The sequence below is a fragment of the Moschus berezovskii genome, chromosome 20 (genome assembly GCF_049115385.1).
Source record: "Moschus berezovskii isolate FMDL1 chromosome 20, NW_MosBer_1.0, whole genome shotgun sequence".
Classification (NCBI taxonomy): Eukaryota; Metazoa; Chordata; class Mammalia; order Artiodactyla; family Moschidae; genus Moschus; species Moschus berezovskii.
In genome coordinates this window covers 11,949,566-11,966,609 of record NC_142479.1, presented here as the reverse complement: position 1 = coordinate 11,966,609, position 17,044 = coordinate 11,949,566, and the positions used below count along the sequence as shown (strand labels likewise).

The 17,044-nt window shown below is 39.6% G+C and overlaps 1 protein-coding gene across 1 annotated transcript in view; it reads left to right on the top strand.

The window, feature by feature from the left end:
- Positions 1–17,044, top strand: part of CA10 (carbonic anhydrase 10 (inactive)) — a 1,015,669-nt gene that overhangs the window by 784,960 nt on the left and 213,665 nt on the right. Inside the window, exon 4 of the mRNA XM_055432763.2 lies at positions 16,176–16,361. Within this exon, the coding sequence (XP_055288738.1) occupies positions 16,176–16,361 (186 nt within the window). The remainder of the gene's footprint in view (positions 1–16,175; positions 16,362–17,044) is intronic.

The following is a 17,044-nucleotide window of genomic DNA, read 5'->3' as shown; positions in this document are numbered from 1 at the left end:
TTGTACATCAGATCAGTTCAGTCGCTCAGTTGTGTCCGACTCTCCGCGACCCCATGAATCACAGCACGCCAGGCCTCCCTGTCCATTACCAACTCCCGGAGTTCACTCAAACTCATGTCCACAGAGTCGGTGATGCCATCCAGCCATCTCATTTTCTGTCGTTCACTTCTCCTCCAGCCCCCAACCTTTCCTAACATCAAGTCTTTTCCAGTGAGTCAACTCGTCGCATGAGGTGGCCAAAGTATTGCAGTTTCAGCTTTAGCATCAGTCCTTCCAATGAACACCCAAGATTGATCTCCTTTAGAATGGACTGGGTGAATCTTCTTGCAGTCCAAGGGACTCTCAAGAGTCTTCTCCAACACCACATTTCAAAAGCATCAATTCTTCGCGATCAACTTTCTTCACAGTCCAACTCTCACATCCATACATGACCATGGGAAAAAGCATAGACTTGACTAGACGGACCTTTGTTGGCAAAGTAATGTCTCTGCTTTTTAATATGCTATCTAGGTTGGTCATAACTTTCCTTCCAAGGAGCAAGCGTCTTTTAATTTCATGGCTGCAATCAGCATCTGCAGTGATCTTGGAGCCCAAAAATATAAAGTCTGACACTGTTTCCACAGTTTTTCCATCTACTTCCCATGAAGTGATGGGACCAGATGCCATGATTTTTGTTTTCTGAATGTTGAGCTTCAAGCCAACCTTTTCACTCTCCTCTTTCACTTTCATCAAGAGGCTTTTGAGTTCCTCTTCACTTTCTGCCATAAGGGTGGTGTCATCTTCATATCTAAGGTTATTGATATTTCTCCCGGCAATCTTGAGTCCAGTTTGTGCTTCTTCCAGCCCAGTGTTCCTCATGATGTATTCTGCATATAAGTTAACAAAGCAAGGTGACAATATACAGCCTTGACGTACTCCTTTGCCTATTTGCAACCAGTCTGTTGTTCCATGTCCAGTTCTGACTGTTGCTTCCTGACCTGCATACAGGTTTCTCAAGAGACAGGTCAGGTGGTCTGGGATTCCCATTTCTTTCAGAATGTTCCACAGTTTATTGTGATCGACACAGTCAAAGGCTTTGGCATAGTCAATGAAGCAGAAATAGATGTTTTTCTGGAACTCTCTTGCTTTCTCCATGATCCAGCGGATGTTGGCAATTTGATCTCTGGTGCCTCTGCCTTTTCTAAAACCTGCTTGAACATCTGGGAGTTCCCGGATCACTTATTGCTGAAGCCTGGCTTGGAGAATTTTGAGCATGACTTTACTAGCGTGTGAGATGAGTGCAATTGTGCGGTAGTTTGAGCATTCTTTGGCATTGCCTTTCTTTGGGATTGGAATGAAGACTGACCCCTTCCAGTCCTGTGACCACTGCTGAGTTTTCCAAATCTGCTGGCATATTGAGTGCAGCACTTTCACAGCATCATCTTTCAGGATTTGAAATAGCTCAACTGGAATTCCATCACCTCCACTAGCTTTGTTCATAGTGATGCTTTCTAAGGCCCACTTGTCTTCACATTCCAAGATGTCTGGCTCTAGGTCAGTGATCACGTTATCGTGACTATCTTGTTCACGAAGATCTTTTTTGTACAGTTCTTCTGTGTATTCTTGCCACCTCTTCTTATTATTTTCTGCTTCTGTTAGGTCCATACCATTTCTGTCCTTTATCGAGCCCATCTTTGCATGAAATGTTGCCTTGGAATCTCTAATTTTCTTGAAGAGATCTCTTGTTTTTCCTATTCTGTTGTTTTCCTCTATTTCTTTGCATTGACGCTGAGGAAGGCTTTCTTATCTCTCCTTGCGATTCTTTGGAACTCTGCACTCAGATGCTCATATCTTTCCTTTTCTCCTTTGCTTTTCACTTCTCTTCTTTTCACAGCTATTTGTAAGGCCTCCTCAGACAGCCATTTTGCTTTTTTGAATTTCTTTTCCATGGGCATAGTCTTGGTCCCTGTCTCCTATACAATGTCACAAACCTCCGTCCACAGTTCATCAGGCACTCTATTTATCAGATCTAGTCCCTTAAATCTATTTCTCACTTCCACTGTATAATCATAAGGTATTTGATTTAGGTCATACCTGAATGGTCTAGTGGTTTTCCCTACCTTCTTCAATTTACGTCTGAATTTGGCAATAAGGATTTCATGATCTGAGCCACAGTCAGCTCCTGGTCTTGTTTTTGCTAACTGTATACTGCTTCTCCATCTTTGGTTGCAAAGAATATAATCATTCTGATTTCAGTGATGACCATCTGGTGATGTCCATGTGTAGAGTCTTCTCTTGTGTTGTTGGAAGAGGGTGTTTGCTATGACCAGTGCATTCTCTTATCAAAACTCTATAAGCCTTTTCCCTGCTTCATTTCATGCTCCAAGGCCAAATTTTCCTGTTACTCCAGGTGTTTCTTGACTTCCTACTTTTGCATTCCATTTTCCTATAATGGAAAGGATATCTTTTTTGGGTGTTTGTTCTAAAAGATCTTTTAGGTCTTCAAAGAACTGTTCAACTTCGGCTTCTTCAGCATTACTGGTTGGGGCATAGGCCTGGATTACTGTAATATTGAATGGTTTGCCTTGGAAACGAACAGAGACCATTCTGTCATTTTTAAGATTGCATCCAAGTACTGCATTTCAGACTTTTTTGTTGACCATGATGGCTACTCCATTTCTTCTAAGGGATTCCTGCCCACAGTAGTAGATATAATGGTCATCCTAGTTAAATTCACCGATTCCAGTCCATTTTAATTCACTCATTCCTAGAATGTCTATTTTCACTCTTGCCATCTCCTGTTTGAGCACTTCCAATTTGCCTTGATTCATGGACCTAACATTCCAGTTTCCTATTCAATATTGCTCTTTACAGCACCGGACCTTGCTTCTATCACTGGTCACATCCACAACTGGGTATTGGTTTTGCTTTAGCTCCATCCCTTTATTCCTTCTGGAGTTGTTTCTCTACTGATGTCCAGTAGCATACTGGACACCTACCGATCTGGGGAATTACTCATTCAGTATCCTATCATTTTGCCCTTTGATACTCTTCATGGGGTTCTCAAGGCAAGTATACTGAAGCTGTTTGCCATTCCCTTCTCCAGTGGACCACATTTGGCTGTGGTCCATGTGATCAGATCGGCTAGTTTCCTGTGATTATGATTTCAGTGTGTCTGCACTCTGATGCCCCCTCGCAATACCTACCGTCTTAGTTGGGTTTCTCTTACCTTAGGCATGGGATATCTCTTTACAGCTGTTCCAAGAAAGCATAGCCGCTGCATCTTACCTTGGATGAGGGGTATCTCCTCAAGGCCTCCCCTCCTGACCTTGAACCTGGAGTAGCTCCTCTCGGCCCTCCTGCGCCCGCGCCTCCACTGCCTATTGGACTTGGGGTAGCTCCTCTCGGCCACCGACCCTGGCCTCAGGCGTGGGGTAGCTCCTCATGGCCGTGCCTCTTTGCATGGTCGGTTGCGCTGGGGCAGCGTCTCTCGCGTCTGCGCCGCCGGGGCCGGCATGGCTCACGTCTGCGCCGCCGGGGCCGGCGTCTCTCGCGTCTGCGCCACTGAAAAGCACAGTTTTGATTATATGGACGTTTGTCAGTAATGTGATGTCTCTGCTTTTTAATACACTGTCTAGTTTTGTCATAACTTTTCTTCCAAGGAGCAAGAATCTTTCAGTTGTGACTGCAGTCACCAGCTGCAGTGATTTTAGAGCCCAAGAAAATAAAATCTATCATTTCCATTTTTTCCCCATCTATTTGCCATGAAGTGATGGTACTGGATTCCATGAGCTTAGTTTTTGAATGTTTAGTTTTAAACCAGCTTTTAAAGTCTCCTCTTTCACCTTCATCAAAGGAAAAGAGGAGCAAATATTTCCAAGAGGGCAGCACTGCTGGTCAATCAGCTGATACCACCTTGATTCTAATTACTGTATACAATTGGTCACTCTCTAGAGAATCCCAAAAGTTTGATACAAATGAGACGTTTGGCAAGAATTCTCTAGGCATTCAAATGCCTACCAGGCCAATTTAGAGTTCTAGTCCAACTAAGGGAATTGGAGAACTAATCCTTCACCGAAAACTGAACCACAGTGATACGGATGAGGCTGGCTTTATAGGGCTAGGAGAAGCACAGTGGAGAAGAAAGAGACCAACCTTGAAATAGTCTGCATCAAATCTCTGACTCTTTAGCCCACTAGCTGTAATGTCACTGAGCAAGTTACACAACCTTCTGTGTTTCAGTTTCCTCATCTGGAAAATGGGAAGGTCTCATCTACCTCCAGATTTTGTGTAAGGGTTTAAAATGTTCATAAGATACAGAAGTAAAATTATCAAAATTAAATTTTATTCATAAGATTAAGTCATCCAAATAACACTAAATTAATAAAATCATTAGTTGGCTGCAATGGCTCAATAAACAAGAAATATATAGGACTCATGCCTGGAAATCTATATACCAGGGTTATAGTGGAAAAACTCATTCCAGACACATCTTTCTGCTTCCCCCTCCCTGTTCAGATACTGGGCAAACCTGGGGCATAGGTGAAGGGCTTCAGTGCCAACAACTATGTAAGGCAAGAACATGCCAAGCCTAATGCCAGCTACCTGCCTATGGTTCCCTTAAGAGAGATGGAGGATAAAGGCCATTCTCTTTACATAGCCTATACTTTTGCAGATCAGGCAGCATATTTCACAATATTCCTAATTCCTCTTGTCATTACCACTAGCACCAATCATGTTAAGGGATGCTTTACTGCAGCCTAGCAACCCTGAATTATTCAAATTGAAAGTTATCATCTGTGATTTGATGAGTCAGTATTACCATATATAGATTAAATTTTTATCTTAATAATAATAATAGTATTAGTATAATTATAAGGAGCACATTTGATCATTGCATCTAGTTTTTCAATATTGACTCCAAACTCCCAGTCTCTTCATATAGGAAGAGCAGAGTGACTTAGATGGATGGGTTACAGAGAGACAAGTAAACAAGCATTCCTAGGGAATAACAGCTCTATCCTCCCTGAAGGGTTAAGAATGGTGGGTGAGATTGTACTTTAACCTGCTGTGCAACTCCATCTATGCCAACTCAAAGCTTATCATTATAGTCCAGCTCCTTTTTCCTTTTACCCACATCTTAGTAACTCCCTAACTATTCCAACTCGCAAGCTCCGAATATTCATCTTCTCTTTCTTTCATAGGTATGTTGCAAAAATGCCTGCTTCTAATACTCCATATCATTTACCTTCATCTTCGCTCTCAGCATCTAACCCTCTGTATTTCTACTCAGTGCTCTAAAGTCATGGCACAAAACATTTGAACAGCCACTGAGAGGAGCTCTATATCCAGATGAGTGAAATCATGTAAATGATATGTCCAAGTGTCAGGCTGATTTTTTTTCTTGTGTTAAATTGACCGTGGTAGTTGTGTACACACCTCTCAGTGCTCCGACATTTCTGAGTCCATTTTCTGGTTTATCCTCAGTGTAAAACAATGTAAAGGGCAAATAAAAGAATAAGAGGAAGGGGTGATGTGCTGCACAGAGCAAGAAGCAAAGTTAACTGACTGATTTCTAGTCTCGGGTCTGCAACTTAGTTGTTATACAATCTTAGATAAGTCTCTCAACCTCTCTGGGTCCCAGTTTCCAGGTTTATTGAGTGAAAGGTTGGGTTTGATTATCTCTGAAGTCCTTCTCACTCTAAAATCCAACTCAATTTTGCCAATCTATGTATATGTACACTGTAGTGAGGCTAATAATTTGACTCCAGTTGTTTCTGCCACATCGTTTATTCTTCCATAGATGACTCCAGAGTATCTATATGAACAATAAGGCTACTGGCTTCATGAATTCAGCCTTTACAAATCAACCCTTTAGCATCTTGAGCTACTCCGTAGGAAACCAGACTAAATGATGTTCTTAAATTTCTTGGGCTCACTAATTACATTCAAAGGCCTATTACATACCTCAGCAGAGCAGTCAGAGACATATCATAGGTAACCTCAGTTGCAAAGAAATGACACCTGATTACATGACATGATTGTTGGGACTTCTTCACTAATCCCTCTAGGCACTGATCCAACATTATGAGTTTGAGCACCCAGTCTATAAAGCCAACACTAGGATAATCAGGTATAAATCCATTTCTCAACAACCAGCAAGTGTGTACTCGGGTTTCTCCTGCTGCCTGGATGGTCAAGAAATCCGAAAGGATATTTAGGCCAGGCCTGGCCAAAAAAATTAAACCCAACCTCTCACATCTGTGGGGAATCATATTTTGATTTTAAGAGTTTATCTCCAATTCCAGCAGCTACTTATAAGCTAAATGATTTCCCAGACACTATTTCTGCCAACTCCTGCCCTTTTCTCTTTTAAGAGCTGTATAATTTGGAATCAGACAAGCCAGGGATGCATTCTGACTCTGCCAGTTTCTAAACGTAGAGCTTTAGAAAGAGTCATATAGCCCCTTGAGCCTCCATCTCCTCCTTGTATAACATGGATATTAAGGTCTTCCTCACATGGGCAGCACAGGATTAAATGGAGACAGTAACTCAAGCCCTAGCACACAACATAATCACTGATACTGTCGTGGATGTTAGAGTTACAGTCACCAGCCCAGTGCGTTCAGTCAAATTACTGTAAAAAACAACCTGCTAGAGAAGACTGAATCCTAAAGGAAAGAGTACCACCACTTCTGTTAGGAGTGAGACGGGTCTCTGCCAGTTCTATATGGGAAAATAAATTGAGACTATTAAAATTCTACAATGTAAATGACAAATAGATTCAAGGGATTAGAACTGATAGACAGAAAGCCTGCAAGAACTATGGATGGAGGTTCATAACATTGTACAGGAGGCGGTGATCAATATGATTCCCAAGAAAAAGAAATGCAAAAAGGCAAAATGATTGTCTGAGGAGGCCTTACAAATAGCTGAGAAAAGAAGAAAAGTAAAAGGCAAATGAGAAAAGGAAAGATATACCCATCTGAACGCAGAGTTCCAAAGAATAACATGGAGAAATAAGAAAGCCCTCCTCAGTGATCATTGCAAAGAACTAGAGATAAACAATAGAATGGGAAAGACTAGAGATCACTTCAAGAATACTGAAGATACCAAGTGAACATTTCATGTAAAGACGGGCACAATAAACGACAGAAATTGTATGGATCAAACAGAAGCAGAAGATATTAAAAAGAGGTGGCAAGGATACAGAGAAGAACTGTACAAAAAAGATATCTTAATGACCCAGATAACCACGATGCTGTGATCAGCCACCTAGAGCCAAACATCCTGGAGTGCAAAGTCAAGTGGGCCTTAGGAAGCATCACTATGAACAAAGCTAGTGGAGATGATGGAGTTCCAGCTGAGTTATTTCAAATCGTAAAAGATGATGTTGTTAAGTGACACTCAATATGCCAGCAAATTTCGAAAACTCAACAGTTAAAGGTCAAATTTCATTCTAATCCCAAGGAAAGGCAAAGGCAAAGAATGTTCAAAGTATCACACAAAGACACTTATTTCACACTCTAGTAAAGTAATGCTTAAAATTCTCCAAGCTAGGCTTCAACAGTGTGTGAACCAAGAACTTCCAGATGTTCAAGCTGGATTTAGAAAAGGCAGAGGAACCAGAGATTAAATTGTCAACTACTGTTAAATCATAGAAATAGAAGAGAATTCCAGGAAAATATCTATATCTGCTTCATTGACTATGCTAAAGTCTTTGACTGTGTGGATCACAACAACCTGTGGAAAATCCTGAAAGAGATGGGAATACTAGACCAAGTTACCTACCTCATGAGAAATCTGTATGCAGGTCAAGAAACAATAGTTAGAACCATGCATGGAACAATGTACTAGTTCAAAATTGGGAAAGGATTATGACAAGGCTGTATATGGTCAATCTGTTTATTTAACATATATGCAGAGTATATCATGCGAAATGATGGGGTGGATATAATACAAGCTGTAATCAAGATTTCCAGGAGAAATATCAATAACCTCAGACATGCAAATGACACCAGCCTTATGGCAGAAAGTGAAGAGGTAGTAAAGAGCCTCTTGATGAAGGTGAAAGAGGAAAGTGAAAAAGTTAGTTTAAAATTCAACATTCAAAAGATGAAGATAATGACATCCGGTTCCATCACTTCATGGCAAATAGATGGGGAAACATGGAAAACAGTGACAGACTTTATTTTACTGGGCTTCAAAATCACTGCAGATGTTGACTGTAGACATTAAATTAAAAGTTTTTTGCTCCTGGGAAGAAAACCTGTGACAAACATAGAAAGTATATTAAAAATCAGAGACATTACTTTGCCGAAAAATGTCTGTCTAGTCAAAGCTATGTTTTTCCAGTAGGCATGCATGGATGTGAGAGTTGGAATGAGGGCTGAGAACCAAAGAATTGATGCTTTTGAACTGTGGTGCTGGAGAAGACTCTTGACAGTCCCTTGGACTGCAAGGAGATCCAACCAGTCCATCCTAAAGAAGATCAGTCCTGAATATTCATAGAAAGTACTGATGCTAAAGCTGAAGCTTTCATATTGGCCACCTTATGCGAAGAGCTGACTCAGTAGAAAAGACCTGATGCTGGGAAAGATTGAGGGCAGAAGGAGAATGAGACGACAGAGGATGAGATGGTTGGATGGCATCACTGACTCAAAGGACATGAGTTTGAGCAGGCTCTAGGAGATGGTGAAGGACAAGGAAGTCTGAAGTGCTGCAATCCATGGGGTCGCAGAGTAGGACACGATGAGCAACTAAACAACAGTAAAATGTTTTAATTCTGAAGTTAACAGGGTCATTGAGAAATGGAGTGCAGCATCTCTATGGTAGCTTTGAAGCTGTTGTCTAAGACAGCGGGAAGACCATTAGCTTTTGTTCTTAAATCTTTTGAGTGGTAGCACCCTCTCTTGCTCCGCACATAACCTTGAATAGTCTTTAACATTTATTTGTACCTAGTTTTATGATCCAAAATGTGACATGGCATGTGACACATAGTAAATGTGACATGTGTGTCACAGAATCCTTGTATGTCTTCTACGCTGACTCTCCCATCCATCTGTGCTAAGAATCAACCTTTGCTCATCAGATGACAGTCTTTCCCTTTTACATAGTTAGAAATCTGTTTCCTGTTCTCTACTTTATTTGTAGTGTTGCATTTCCATGAATGCTGTGGGGAATTATTTCTGAGTATTTAGAGGGGATTTCAGTCAGACTTTTTTGAGAGAGAATAGAAATAGTATAGAATAGAAATGTCACATAAGCTTTGTAACACACCAAACAAGTAACTATTTATTGAATGTTTTGTAATTTCTGAAGGTGAGATTCACTCAAGCTTAGCTGTCCACAGTAGACATCACCCATACAAGTGCTATCTCCTTTAAACCAAAAGATTGTCAATATATTTATTTTGTGAATTAGGTCTTTTAAAAAAGATGCACTTCCTCTTTTTTTCACAATTCAATAATAGGAAGTCTGACAACCTGAAGGACTTGAAAAGAATCATCTCTAATATCCCATTAAAACTCAAAAATAAGCCTATCTTGTTATGTGTATAACCAAATAATTAAAAGCAGTTTATTTTAAAAGTTATGAATAAATTGTTTCTTTTTAATTATTCTATAATTCAAACATTCATTATTACAAAACTGGCTCTCCTCCAATATGACTGATGTTTGGAGAACAACTTTAGTATAGTTGACTTTTTAAACTATATAATACAGAAATCATGCGTGCATCCATGCTAAGTCACAGCAGACTCTTTGTTACCTTACAGACTATAGCCCACCAGGCTCCCCTGCCCATGGGATTCTCCAGGCAAGAATATGGAGTGGGTTGCCATACCCTCCTTCAGGGGATCTTTCCAATCCCGGGATGAAATCTGTATCTCCTGTGGCCCCTGAATTGCAGGCTGATTCTTTACTGCTGAGCCACCAGGGAAACCAACAGAAAATGCATACTATTATATTACATATATCAGCCTGTAATGTGTGGTATTAGCACAACTGCTTAAGAGCTGTTTAAGGAAGATGTAGAAAAGAAAGTAAATGGGATTTGAAGATAAATATAATGGTTAATTTTATGTGTTAAGTTGTCTGAGTTATGGTGCCTGGATATTTGGCCAAATACTATTTTGGATGTTTCTGTGAGGGTAGTTTTTTGGGCTTTGAATAAAGCAGACTTCCCCTCATAATTTGGTTCGGCCTCATTGCATCCGTTGAAAATCTGAGTAGAACAAAAAGACTGGCCTCCCCAGGCAAGAAGGAATGCCGCAGTAATTAGCCTTAGGACCTGAACTACATCATCTATTGCTTCTGGGATCTCTTCCTGCCACTACACCCTTCAGATTTTGGACTCACCAGTCTCCATAATCATGTGAGCCAATTCTTTAAAATAAATATCTTTCCACATTGCATTGGTTCTGTTTCTCTGGAGAACCCTATTATAATAAATAACCCCAGTCATTATGAACTCTGAACCACTGAGTGTTGATAGGAATGCTATCAATCCATATTTGAAGAACGCATTGGTAGGTAATCAGTGTGTGATCTAATAGTTTCCAGTGGTTAAAAGTATAGGCTTTAGAGCCAGAGACATGTGGGATCAAGCTCTGGCTCCCTTGTTCTCTTTGCCTCAAGACACGAAAAAGCCACAGAGACCAAGGAGAATAGGTATGCCTGTGGAAGGTCTCCACTCTATGCAGGCTTGGTCCCATAGCTTCCCATCGAAGAGGAAGCAAGCAGCACAGATCTAAGCACCAGACTGGATTTGGTATTGGAGAAATTGTGAGGATTAATTAAGTTCAGATTCAGTACTTAGCACCATGTATGCATACATGCCTGCTCAGTCATGTCCAACTCTTTACAACCCCATGGATTGTAGCTCACCAGGCTCCTCTGTTCATGGGATTTCCCATGCAAGAGTACTGTAGTGGGGTGCCATTTCCTCTTCCAGGGGATCTTCCTGACCCAGGGATCAAACCCGAGTCTCCTGCATATCTTGCATTGCAAGTGGATTCTTTAACATTGAGCCATCCAGGAAGCCTGTACTTAGCATCATATCTGACACCAATTAAGGATTCAAGATATAACCAAGATGCCAAGTGTTATAAATAGGATTGTTGCTCATTTTCAAAGAATGAAAAATCCCCTTAAAAATGTTGGCTGATTTTTTTTTTCCTTCTAATGCTGCAATGTCAGCAGAATGAAAGAGGAAATGGGTCCATTAATAAGAAGCCCTGGCTAATTGTGAGCTGCCACAAAACACTGTATCTGCCATATTAGAACAGCCAACTTTACAATGTGAGCATTTACTCACATCAAGATCATTAGACTCTGAATTAGGAGACAAGGCATTGAGCATTCACCAACCACATTTACTTCTCTCACTTATAAAATAGGCATGAAATCTCTCATCTCATTTTGTAGTGAATTAAAACGAAAAGGAGAACTGTGAGGCAGCCAGAGGCAACCTGGATATCTCCTGCAGCTTCAAATTATATCCTGAATAATCTGAACTCAGTTTCCTAGTCTACATAATACAATTTTTTCCAACATGCTGTGCATCAAAGTATTTCACTGGGAACACTGTAAATTAGCATTACGGTAAGATGACACTGCTGCAATGTTAATTACTACAGTGCAGATATACCATTAGACATCATATATAATGTTGTCAAGGCTTTATTTTTAAATTAAAGTACAACACACCATTACCTTGGCTACACAATTTTATTTTTTTATCAGTGTCTGGGGGAGGGGTGGGGGAATAGAGGTGTTGTCTCTAATTGTTAGAATACATAAGCAAGTGGTAGAATTTCAAATGGATTCCCTATAACTTCCTTCCCTCACTCTGCTCTCTATAATAATGGAGATTGTGAACTCCTTGAGGGCAGAGACCATTCCTGGGTTCACTCACCACACTGTCCCCAGATTCTATCACACAGCCAGAGGAATGAACAAAGATAGAACCTTGGAAGTAGAAGAAGTCTGGAAGTATGGAGTGGAAGAACTAGAAGGCACACTAGTTTATTCCTGGTCTTCAAATGATCTTGGATATTTTCCATATCCGAAGCTTTAAAATCCGAAATGAGAGGCAATTGAATCATCACAGTGCAGAAGTCAGTAAAAGTTCTTCATTGTGACTTTTAGAAAGTGGCACTATATTCCATTGGGCTACAGTCTTTCGACATCAGGTCCCTTCACATCAGCTAAGCACCCATTGTCAAAAGTAAGGAAGGAAAAGAATTAAAATGTTTGATCATTACATGTATTAAATCTCACAACAAATTCATGAAGGAATTTTTCCCAATTTTTATATGTGTAAAAATCACATCTTACCCACATCTTAACACACATCTTAACCTTAACTTGTACATTCAGCAGTAAAACCTCCATTAAGTACAACATCCATCCATCTCTAGAACTCTTTTCATCTTGCCCATCTCAATGGGCATAACTCTATACCCATTAAGCAATAACTTCCATTCTTCTGTGCCCCTCCTCCCCAACCCCTGGTAACCATAATTCTGCTTTTTATTTCCATGATTTTGACTATTCTAGGTATCTCATATAAGTGGAATTCAGTTACTTTTGAAGTAATTACTGAAGAGCTTATTTCTATCATTTTGGTATTCATTCTATATGTCTTATACGTTTTTATCCCTCATTTTCATAGGAGAAATTCTCTTGTCTTTATTTTACTATTAAGGAAACTGAAACTTCAAGAAATTAACTGAACTACCCAAGTAACCAAATGGTATATTGGGAAACTTTTGACTCAAGAGCCCTTTATTCTTGTCTCTGCTTTGTGACAGGGTGTTTTCTAAGTACTTGGAAAGTGCAGACAAACATAGGACCTGGTCTCTGCTTTGCTTCAGTGGGCAATAAGTTTCTTAGGAAAGTTCAACAAATACACGGAGATGATTTTTAGAAGTGCAGGGAAGTCAAATATACTTGTTTATTTGAATAGATCACATATCCTATAAGAATTTGAAGTAGCTTCTGTACGCAGCTTGCATACTATAGGTCCCTCATGAAAGTTGCTAGTTGAATTAACGTCATTTGAAGAGAATTTGAGATTCAATTCTGCTTTGTGGGATCGACCCTCGACAACAGATGATTTTGGCAATAAACAAGAAGTACTGTAATAATGCGTACACCATTTAACCCAGAGTTTGCATAATGAAATATCTCTGAACTAGTAAAAATGTTTTTCCATAAGGATGCTCATTTCAGTATTTTGTTGTTGTTGTTGAATCAAAGATCCAATTGTAGTGCTGTACAATTTTCACACAAATGATTTCAAATAATCCCATATTAACCCCTTTTATCTTCTACTCCTATATTGCTACTCCCTTCTTCCCTCTCCCCACTGGTAACCACATGGCAATAATTTTAGCAATAGTGTAAAGGTGAAGGGGCTGTGAAGATTCAACAGTAAGTTATATATTTTTACAGTGGAATATTATGAAACCATTTCAAAGTGATATTGCTGCAAAATGGTTAATAACCTCGAAATATTCAAGTGACTAAAACTAAGATATGTTTACTAAATACTAGTATAAGATGATATGTAATAAATAAATATTATATGTGATAGATGTATGTAATATATTAGATATATAAATTTACATATAATATATTTACATATATAGACAATCCACTTGAAAATAATTTATTACATATATTAAAAATCTCATTAAAATATTGGCATATATGGTTATGATCATGAAGAGGTATATACCAAAATATTAGTGTTGATCATTGGTTAGCTGTGGAATTGTAACTGGTTTTTATTTCCTTGAGCTGTTCTGTATCTTCCTACTCATGTATAATGCCTATGTATTACCTTAATAAGTTAAAAAAAAAAAATTTTGCTGAAAGATGAAAGCAGTGTCAAACACAAATTTATCTCTACCATTTCATTGCAAAGAAAGCCTTGAACTGAGACAAGAAAACAAGACAAGCACTAAATATCCATTTATTTGAGATTGGAAAAAGAAGTAGAGTCTTTGATATGCATCATTTGGTTCAAGGAACAAATAACTTAAAAAACGTAAAGCCCTTTGTAAAATATAAAGTATCAGAGGAAATGCAGCCTGGGCCTCATGAAGGAACTGGAAAAAAGATGTGCAAGGGATTTCAGAAGGTAAAGTAGATATTGTCTCCAATTCTCTTTCTCTGCGTAGTTTCCTCTGCCACTGTTGGCATATCTACTGCCTTCTTCTCTTGCTCTGGTAAGACTTCCTAGCTGATCATCAGACTGACTATCTGAGCCCCAAGTGACTTTCTAGTTCAGCTACTCTAGACTGTCCAGAGTTTTTGTTGATAATTTCACAGGACACAGAAGATGATTTACTTAATACGTGTCAGTTATGTTTTGCTCTATTAACAAATCTCAAAGCTTAAGCACTGAGAACAGAAAATTGTTCTAGCTTCAGAGGGCATGGGAAGCTATGGTCCCTGGAAAATTCTTCTGGTTTAGGTCAGACTAAGCCAGTGAACTGGTGGATCATTCATAGAATGGCCTAGTCTAAAATGGCTTCTACTCTGATGGTTCTCCTCACTCTGCTGTCATGCTCTAGCAGGCTAGCCCAGGATAGTTTGCATTTTGATCTCAAGTTTCTGAAAAGGAGTAAGGACACATGCAAGGTTTCTGAAAGCCTGCTCTTAGAATTAGAATATTGTATCCAACATGTGGCAAGAATTGCCCAAATTCAAGGGGTGAAGGAGAAAGCTCCTCCTATCCTGATGTGAGTAGCTACAAGGTCACATTGTAAGTAGTGTAATTACAGGGAGAGGAAGAATTCTAACCATTTTTTCAATTTGCCAATAATCTGCCAAGGACCCAGGCTGACACAGGTTCCATCTTCTGTCTGTACAACATTTACATATTTCCATATTGCCCCTTGATTGATTCAGCAGGTGAAGAAAGAGACTGGAGAATTGTGCATAAGCTTTTTACAGCTTCAGCCTGGAAATTGAACTCGTCATGGCCTCTCACAGACCATGGCCAACATCAGTCACATGAGCTCTACCTTATACCAAGATGTGTAATAATGAGTCAGTGAAATATTTAATGAGCACTGCTGTCTCTGCCACAGTGAAAAATCTATAGAACTAAAATAACTAATCATTCGCAGGACTGGTGTTAGGAAACTGTAGGGGCAGGTAAGGCTAATGTATAGAGAAAATATACAAAACATCTATCTAATTAAGTTATCAGAAGTTATGTGATTCCCTTAAAAAGTCTTTAGGGCTGAACCCAAAGAAGTCAGAGTAAACAGGTAGAAAATTCAAGAAGCTCAGCAACCAGTAGCCCAGAAGTATATCATCCAGACCCATTAAAAGTTTTCTTTAAGCTTTCAATCTGCTCCTAGAGCTAGGTTGACCCAGGAGACGAAGGCAATGCAGTTCCAGGTAGGATTCAGTGTTTTAGAATCAAATGTTGAGAGGCACTAAGGTCATAGTCAAGAGAATGAAAGTGAGCATCAAGTTAAAGAGGAAAGAAGGAAAAGAAACCTTAAGTAGTAAGGTTAGCAGCTTGCACGGGCTGAAGCAACATGGAGTAAGAATCTGTGAGATGAGAAACTTGTATGAAACTTTTCAGCTCAACATTGAGGCCACGAGTTGCACGGACAGATCAAAGCTCTGACTCTGTACAGGGCAAGAGAAGGACCTAAAACAAGACACTCCAGACCGGATGCTTGAGACTTCAGACCTAAGTCTCAGTCTCCCCCTAGAGTTTGCTCCTGTTCATTCATTTTATCTTCCTCCTCTCTTTCTTGGTCTTTGTAACAACTCATCCTTACTAATTGCTTTCTTCAATTTCTCATACTTGAGATTTTAGCTTTTGCAGCATATTTACATTCCAAATATTTATGGTAAGAAGCCAAGTTAATTCTTTATAAGGCGCAGTGCCCAAAATATTAATCACAGTTGATGAGATCTCCTTTGAATTTCTACTTCAGATTCCTAATTGACAATGTGGCTTGTGCCTCAAAGAAAGTACCATAGAGGCCATGTAAGACAAGAATGCCTTCTGGGAAACTTGTCACTTCCTACTCCATATGTAGACTTAGCTTAGTGTCTTACTATCAAAAAGAAACCAAAGGGATTGGTCTAAACACCATGCTGGGTTGACTGAGAAATGGAAGAAAAGCCTTTTTTGACCTGTTGCCCATTGTCTTTCAGGTCAGTGGAACCATGTACAACACTGGAAGACATGTGTCTTTGCGTCTGGACAAGGAGCACTTGGTCAACATATCAGGAGGGCCAATGACATACAGCCATCGGCTAGAGGAGATCCGGCTACACTTTGGGAGTGAGGATAGCCAAGGGTCAGAGCACCTCCTCAATGGACAAGCCTTCTCTGGGGAGGTATGTAGGGTTATTGAAGTAGTATGAGTAACTGCCAATTAATAAAATTTGATGCCTATTTATATATAAGTTAGGATGACAGATTGAAAGACTGCTCTTGAATCTATGAAATAAGAAGATCTGTGCCCCCCATCTCCATCTGTCTTTTGCACGTTGATATAGATGTTTATAATGAGCTTCTACTGTTATCCAGGGAAGACCACAGTGGTACTTAAAAGTTCCTCCTGAGACACTGGTGAATCTCCCTTGTGACTAATGACCTAAAATAACACCAGAACATTATTTCAACCCTAAACCCTCACCTTCTATGTATGTCTTCATTAACATTCACACTATCTGGGCAATCAGTCTTCTATATGTCACATATGTTCACATAAATTCCATAATTCTCCCTTCTGGTAGAATGGGTCTTATTTGCACAAAACTATAACTTATAGCAAAGTAAATGTCAGGCAGCTAAATAGTCTGAGTTTCCATAGAATGGAAAGGTCATTGTGTGTCACCATCAATGGTGAGTATCATCATGTTCATTAACCCAGACAGAATTCATACCACATGAATGAGACAATTACTCCTTCAGCTATAGACAAGAGCTGCAATTTAAATGAATATCATATGTGTTATGACACTTGACAAGCAGGGTGAGGTTAATTTTACCTGTTTTGCCCCCTTACACTTGAGGG